Genomic DNA, 8,127 nt, shown 5'->3' on the forward strand with positions numbered 1-8,127 from the left:
GAAGAATCTTGTCTGCCATCTGTTGGACACTTTTTGTTGTGCACATATTTAGACGTTCGTGTTTGCAAATGCTGCCTTTTATAAATTTGGAATGCTTGTTTGTCTTTGTGTCTATGGTGTAATATTGATGTGATTGTGATGCTGTAATTCTGAGTGTTTATGTGCTGCAGAACAGGAACCTGCTGTAAAACAGCAATTATGCTGAGTCAGGCTTGATTTTTAATAATCGTTTCCTGTTGAATAAACAAATCAAATCAAATCAAAATCAACAAGATGGATGGATGGATGAATATTTACATGTCAACACTAACATGTTAAACAGTAGCTGAGTAAAAATAAAATTTCTCTGCAGACTTTATATTTGATGAAAAAGACCTACAGTGTTTGAAATCCCCTAAAATTCATCTCACAGGTCTTTCAGCACTTTTTGTAGTTATTAATTAAACTATTCTTTAATTCTGCAGGTACAGTCTGGATGCAGGAAATCCTCCCACTGGTGCTGAATGGAGGAGATCTGACCCCAATCAAAACAATTGTAAACTGGGATCGAGTCCCATGGCTGGAAGAAACAAGACTGGCACAGGTTGTGGACCAGTTGGCATCTCCACGTGGACTGATCTCACATTTCACCTACAACCTCATGCCCCCTTCTTTCCATACCTCCAAGGCCAAGGTAGCTGAGTGAACACTTTGTCTGAGACTTACATTTTATTATCTGATATTGTCATGTTATATTTTCACACTGTTCTCTACAGGTGATCTACGTCATGAGGAACCCCAAGGATGTCTTGGTGTCTTCATACTACTTCCACCAGATGGCTTCTTTTCTTGAAGATCCAGGAACATTTGATGAGTTCATGGAAAAATTCCTAGAAGGCAGAGGTCTGAATTTATTCAGAACAGCATCTTAATCAAATCTGAATCAACGTTTATTACCTTCATTTCCTTTCATGGGAAAATATTATTGAAAAATAAGAGTTTTGTTGATGTCCGAGGTAATCTGTGTTAACCAACCAAAGAGCAGTTTTTTCATTCAGTCTTTCTCGTCTGCAGTGCTGTTTGGAAAATGGACAGATCATATAAAGAGCTGGAAGCGTGCCGAACTGGGAGACAGAATCTTGTTCATCACATACGAAGAAATGGTTCAGGTGAATATCTGAGTTTTTATAAATTAATGTGTTTTATTTGTTTCAATTAGAAATCAGAGCTACAGATTTCAGCTGTTTTTTAGATCATTATTTATGTCTGTCCTCATTGGCATACTTCTGATTAACACCGAAATGCTCCTCATTCAGCAACCTTCCAAAACATCTGCTGAAATCCTGCACAGGGTGAGTCAAAAGATGCAGGATGCCCTATTATTTCAGAAACAAAAAGAAAAATGAAATATCTGAACTCCCCAGCAGGTAATGGATGAGGGGGCCTGTCATTTGGGCTATGTCCGTTACCAAATCTGTGACTACAGCTTGGTTTATACTCCAATACGACATGAGACAGTGAGTCCGTAATTGCGTCATTTTGGACTTCTTTTTTTCTGACACACTATAAATGGGCTGAAGATGCGGCAGAGCATAAATTATCATAATTCCTCCCACAACTCATAGATAAGTATAAAAACAACAATAGTGATGGCTAGATATTGTTCTCTGTATCATGAGATCAGAGGCAATGTCACGGTTAGGCAGGAAAGAGGAACAAATACTCAGGAGACAGAATTAAGGTTTATTTACAGTGAGATCTGGATCAGCTTCAGAACCTGTGAGAGGAGACAAGTGGTCAGGTTTGGCTTGATGGTGAGAGAAGGTTTTCTTTCTTTAAGGTTATATGTCTTACTTTTCCAAGAGGACTTGACTGTTTTATCCAACACTTTAAAAGACAGAAGTAGAACCAGAATCCGTAACGGGAGGACCAGAGAGGTGAGGCAGAGAGGCAGGTGAGTCTTTACCCGAGCGGCAGGTGAGTTGAGCAGGGCGTGGCAGCAGGTGGGTATTTCCAAACTTTCTTCAGCAGAACTCTAATGATGACTTCCACATAGGAGCAACAGGACAACTTGGCAAAAATACAAAAAGTGCTTGGTAAGCTTACCTTGGTTAACATGAATCTATCTTTAGCAGAGATCAATACCTAATGGTAGTTGATGTTCCAGCGAAGGTCTGAATCACAATGAGCTCCTTATAAAGCTCCAGGAGTCATCAGGTGAAGTGGATGCAGCTGCTGATAATCTGCTGCCAGGCAACAGACTGGGAGGAGGAACCACAACTGCCACAGTACCCTCCCCCTACGAATCGCCTCCAGGCGATCTGTGCCGCTTCTCTGGATGATCTCTGTAAAACGTAGTGATTAAAGAGGGGTCTAGGATAAGAGACCTTGACACTCAGGACCTCTCTTCAGGGCCATACCCCTCCCAGTCCACAAGGTACTGATGACCTCTCCCTCAGCGTCGAATGTCCAAAATCTTGTTCACGGTGTACACTGGATGGTTGTCAATGAGACGGGGAGGAGGGGGTGGTGCAGAAGGGGGACACAAAGGACTTAAGGTTACGGGTTTTACCTGGGAGACATGGAAAGTTGGATGCACCTTCATGGATGGAGGAAGTTTGAGCCGGACTGCAGATGGGTTGATGATCCGCTCAATGGGGAACAGGCCAATAAACCTGGGGGAGAGCTTCCTGGGCATGTGTCGCAGGTTTATGTCCCGGGTAGAGAGCCAGACCTTCTGTCCCACCCTGTAAGTGGGAGCAACAGAACGGTGACGGTCAGCATACCTCTTTTTCTGATCAGCTGTCCTGAGTAGGGCTTGTCTGGTCTGTCTCCAGAACCTCCTGCACCGACGAATGTGGGTCTGAATGGAGGGGACCAAGATGTCTGTCTCGATACTTGGAAACAAGGGAGGTGAGTATCCTAGGGAAACTTCAAAAGGAGAGAGACCTGTGGTGGATGATGTGTGTGAATTATGGGCATACTCAATCCAGGTAAGATGTTTACTCCATGAAGATGGGTTATTGTTAATGACACACCTGATGGCTGCTTCCAACTCTTGGTTACATTGTTCGGTCTGGCCGTTGGACTGTGGGTGATATCCAGAGGTAAGGCTAACAGTGGCTCCCAGGGCCTTGCAAAAAGCCCTCCGGACTTGGGAGACAAACTGTGGCCCTCTGTCCGAGACGATATCAGTAGGGATGCCGTGGATTAGAAAAACATGGTACACAAGAAGCTGAGCTGTCTCGAAAGCTGAAGGAAGTCTTTCTAGAGACACAAAGTGAACAGACTTTGAAAAACGATCCACCACTGTGAGGATGACAGTCTTACCCTCAGAAGGAGGAAGGCCAATGACGTAATCGAGGGCGATGTGAGACCAGGGCCTGCTCGGAGATGGAAGAGGTTGCAGGAGCCCTGCCGGGGGTTGGTTGCCACTCTTATTTCTAGCACACACAGGACAGGCAGAGACAAACTCCCTAATGTCTTTACACATTGAGGGCCACCAAAAATACTTCTTAGAAAAAGCCATCATACGTCCAATCCCAGGATGGCAAGTGAGGTGATGAGTGTGAATCCAGTCTAACGCTTGTCTCTTAACAGAAGATGGAACAAAAAGAGTACTCACAGGATTGGTGCGTGGATCGGGTTCACCTTGCTGGGCCTCGCGGATGTCCTTCACAACAGACCACGTGAGAGATCCCACGATGCAAGAAGGAAGGAGAATGGTGGCATCAGACTTTGAGGAGCCTGAGGAGGAAAACTGTCTTGACAGAGCATCAGGTTTTACATTCTTAGACCCAGGTCGGTAGGTAATGGTGAAACGGAACCTTGAAAAAAAAAGTGACCAGCGGGCTTGTCTGGGATTGAGACGTTTAGCAGACTGAATATAGGAGAGGTTCTTGTGGTCAGTCCAAATTATGAAGGGAAACTCCGTACCTTGTGATGCCATTCCTCCAAAGCCAGCTTTATGGCCAAAAGTTCCCTATTGCCAACATCATAGTTACATTCTGATTGAGTGAGGCGCCGTGAAAAGAAAGCACATGGATGGGTCTTGTTATCACCACTGTTCTTTTGAGACAAAACAGCCCCCACTCCAGTGTCAGATGCRTCTACTTCCAGAATRAATTGTTTGTTKCTGTCTGGGTGATGAAGGATAGGTGCAGTAGTAAAACGTTTCTTTAACTCACCAAAAGCTGCCTCTGCCTCGGGGGTCCATTTGAAGGTTCGAAGGGTTGAAGTGAGTTGGGTAAGGGGAGCTGCCACCCTGCTGTAGTTCTTGATGAATCTCCTGTAGAAATTAGCAAATCCCAAAAATCGCTGGAGTTGCTTTCTGTCCAGAGGGGTGGGCCAATCAGCCACCGCTTTGGTCTTTTCAGGATCTGATCGATAACTGCCCTGATCAAAAATGAAGTCCAGTGTAGGGGTCACCTCGAGTGAAGAAACAGGAGTTACTGCCTCAAAGCTGGTCTCGGACAGGCCTGAAAGAAGGCAGGAACACTGAACTCTATTTTAGGCCATGATGGGTCATTTCAACCTACAGGAGGACTTCAGTTCTCTAATCAGATATTGAACAGAAACAATCTTTTCTGTTCGTCATTCATTTGTTGTTTAACTAAGAATGTTATGCATCTGTTAATCATAAAAATGACATGTCACAAAGAAAGAAAGAATCACTTCTATTCTTTTATCGTGCCTAAAATAGATTAATGAATGGTATAAAATCACATAAAATCATCACCATGTTTTCATTGTGTTTGTATAAATCACTGTTTCATTTTACTGAAACATCAGTAATATAATTTTGAGTTTTCTTAAGAAAATCTTACATTTATCGGGACACCAAGTTCAGACTGATTATTTAAACAGAAATGTTAATTAATCATCATAAATGTTTTACAGTGATTCCTCTTACAGTCTAGCAGAAAGAAGCTAAGAAGATATTATCATAATGTCTGTGAAACAGCTACAGAACATGACCTTCACTGGCGTCAGCTGGCAAAGTATCTTATCTTCTTTCATTTCTCTGACTCATGCAAAACGCCTCAGGGCGGATCTAAGGCTCCGACTCTTTCTTACTAACACGGACGTCTTAGAGACTCACAGGAGTTCCTTCCTGGATGCCGAAAAGGGAAGACGGGCTGATTCTCTCCGGAGAACAGCCGGGCCGCAGGTGTGACTCAAGAGCCAATTCGAGTCGGCTTGTCGGCCAGGGCAGGAGCAAGCCGCTTCCTGTCCAACTTTAGAGACCCAGGTCTCTTTAAGTGTTTTCAACTCCCGAGGGGAGACTTTTATTTTGAAAGACGACTGGAACTTTCAGCTGGAATCTTTCTAGCCTGGGCTGAAACAGACGGAAAAGTCACCTGAAAGACAAGCGAGGACAAGCTTCCTAGAGGGTCGTTGGTGAGACAGTACCACCCGGGGTGTTTTGAGCAGGCATCACCAGGTAATGCTGACGTATTCGTGGGTGACGTGTCAAGTTGAAGCCTGAGAGCAGAGGGGACGTGCTGAACCGGTTGTAAACCTTACCAGAATAAAAGCAGAAACACTAATCCTTAAATTTCTTACCTTTTCTTACCCTTTATCCTTTGCCAACTCTAAGTGAAAGTGCCAGTAAATTGTTTAGTTTTTAACATCAGAACTGACGTTTACTGTCTATATAAGTAATCTGAGTTAATGTGAAAGAAATTCGGACGCGGGTTTTATCTCATTTACTTAGACGCTTAATATAGGAAACTCACGATCAGGTGTAATTTATGATTTTGTTCAATTTGTGTAAATAAATGATTGYATAATCTTTTATGAATCAACTTGAACTCGTCTGACGTTCCCTCATTGTGTCACTTCACTTTGCACAGACAAATATTAAADTAATGAGGAAAACCTTGGTAAAATTTACTCTCATAACTTAGTTATGAGAAGATGTAGGGAACTTATTTGCATAAGTAACTCACCCTTACACCAGAAAGGATACTGGTGATGCATGGAAGTCGCATTTGTCTGCCTTGACAAAGAGTTGATTCTCATTGAGACGTTGAAGTACCGCCCTTACATGTTTTACGTGTTGCTCCTGGTTTAGTGAGTAAATCAAAATGTCATCCAGGTACACAAAAACGAAGATGTTCAAAAAATCTCTCAGCACATCATTAATGAGAGCCTGAAACACAGCTGGGGCATTAGTGAGACCGAATGGCATAACTAAATATTCAAAATGGCTGAGGGGTGTCTTAAATGCAGTTTTCCACTCGTCTCCTTTCCTAATGCGAACCAAGTGGTAGGTGTTTCTGAGATCGAGTTTGGAAAAAACTTTGGCTGAGTGAAGTTGTTCATGGACGGAATCTATAAGGGGTAAAGGATATTTATTCTTGATGGTAATCTGGTTTAAGCCTCTGTAATCTGTACATGGTCTGAGAGATTTGTCCTTTTTTTCAACAAAGAAAAACCCAGCCCCAACAGGAGAGGTTGAAGAGCGAATGATGCCTGAGGTCAGCGACTCATCAATGTATTTCTTCATAGCCTCTCTTTCTGGTCCTGATAAGTTATAGAGTCGACTAGATGGTAATGGAGCGCCCGGGAGAAGATCTATAGCACAGTCGTAAGGTCTGTGTGGTGGCAAGGATAATGCTCTTTGTTTACTAAAAACCTGTCTTAAGTCATGATAAACACTGGGAACATTAGATAAATCAACAGGTTCTGGAGCCTTAGGTGAAGGAGAGGAGGCAATCATGGCGGCATGTAAACAATTCTTTAAACAAAAGGGGCTCCATTCCTCCACTCTTCTCTCTTGCCAATTGAGTATGGGGTTGTGCATTTGTAACCAAGGAAAACCCAAGATAAACTGTGATGATGAAGAATCGAAAACAAAAAACTCACCGAACTCATGATAGTTCCCAGAGATGACAAAATGGAGAGGAGTGGTCTTGTGAGTGATCCGGGCGAGGTTGTGGCCCGTGACTCCAGTCACAGAGAGTGGTGGATCAAGGATGATGGTAGGTAATTTAAGATACTGAACCAGATCAGTGGTGATGAGATTCTGTTCTGCTCCAGAGTCAATGAGAGCAGAGATGGAGAGCTTATTATGGTTGTGAGTGAGAGTGGCTGGCAGGGATAAACGAGAGTCAGAGGGATAGATGGATGAGCTCGTCGGTATCCTCTGGTCTACCGACGGGCGCGTCCGTTTCCCCGCAGAGGACACGCAGCCACAAAATGTCCCTTCTTTCCACAATAGAAACACTCACGGGCCTCGAAGCAACGCTGTCATTCTTCCGGGGACAATCTGGTTCTCCCAATCTGCATAGGTTCTGGTACAGATTCCACAGGAGCTATTTCACAAATAGATGCATCAGGAGGTTGAAAAAACACAGGGCTATGGGGTTGACGTGGTGTGAGCAGCCGCTCTCTCGTTCTTTCCAATAAACGGTTGTCAATGCCTATGGCAAGACTGATTAACTCATCTAAACTAGCTGGTTCATCTCTTGAAGCCAACTGATCCTTCATTTGTTCTGAGAGAGTGTTGATGAAGGTACCTTTTAATGCCAACTCGTCCCATCCAGTCTCTTCCGCCGTGACCCGGAAATCGATCGAGTGCTCAGATACACTTCTTCCTCCCGGTTTCATTGTGAGGAGCCGTTTCGCCGCTTCCTCCTGCTGGAGGGGATGATCAAACACCCTGCTGAACTCCTGAATAAATTTCTGAAAAGTTAATGTTTCCAAAGAGTGAGAACATAAAAATGCATGAGACCAACGAAGAGCAGTTCCCTTTAGGGTAGTGATTATGTATGTTATTTTAGCAGAGTGAGTGGGAAACAAGGAAGGAGAACGATTGAAAGCCAGGTTACATTGTAGCAAAAAAAAACCCACACATATCTGGATTGCCTTCAAAAAACTCAGAAGGCCGGTAATCGGGTTCACAGTGAGCCAGGCCAGGTTGAGACTGAGACCCAGGATTTATGGTGGTAGGTGGCGCTGTGGGAGATGGCAACAGCACATTGATCTTAGCATGTAAACTTTGAATTTCTTGATGGAGTAGATCTACTTGATTTCCGGATGCATGTTGCTGTTGGAGAATCTGATGTAACTGGTTCTCATGGGCATCAATACGTTGGACTTGAATCTGAAAAGACTGAGATTGTTCACTCTTTGAGCTGCCTT

The 8,127-nt window shown here is 43.7% G+C and overlaps 1 protein-coding gene across 1 annotated transcript in view; it reads left to right on the forward strand.

The window, feature by feature from the left end:
* Positions 1–464: 464 nt before the first annotated feature.
* The window catches only part of LOC106532779 (sulfotransferase family cytosolic 2B member 1), a gene marked incomplete at its 5' end in the record, with an annotated part of 12,596 nt that continues 4,933 nt past the window's right edge, over positions 465–8,127 (forward strand). The window contains 3 exon segments of the mRNA XM_014028922.1: positions 465–673; positions 756–882; positions 1,054–1,148. Of these exon segments, the coding sequence (XP_013884376.1) occupies positions 465–673; positions 756–882; positions 1,054–1,148 (431 nt within the window).

Source organism: Austrofundulus limnaeus, unplaced genomic scaffold, assembly GCF_001266775.1.
Source record: "Austrofundulus limnaeus strain Quisiro unplaced genomic scaffold, Austrofundulus_limnaeus-1.0 Scaffold830, whole genome shotgun sequence".
Lineage (NCBI taxonomy): Eukaryota > Metazoa > Chordata > Actinopteri > Cyprinodontiformes > Rivulidae > Austrofundulus > Austrofundulus limnaeus.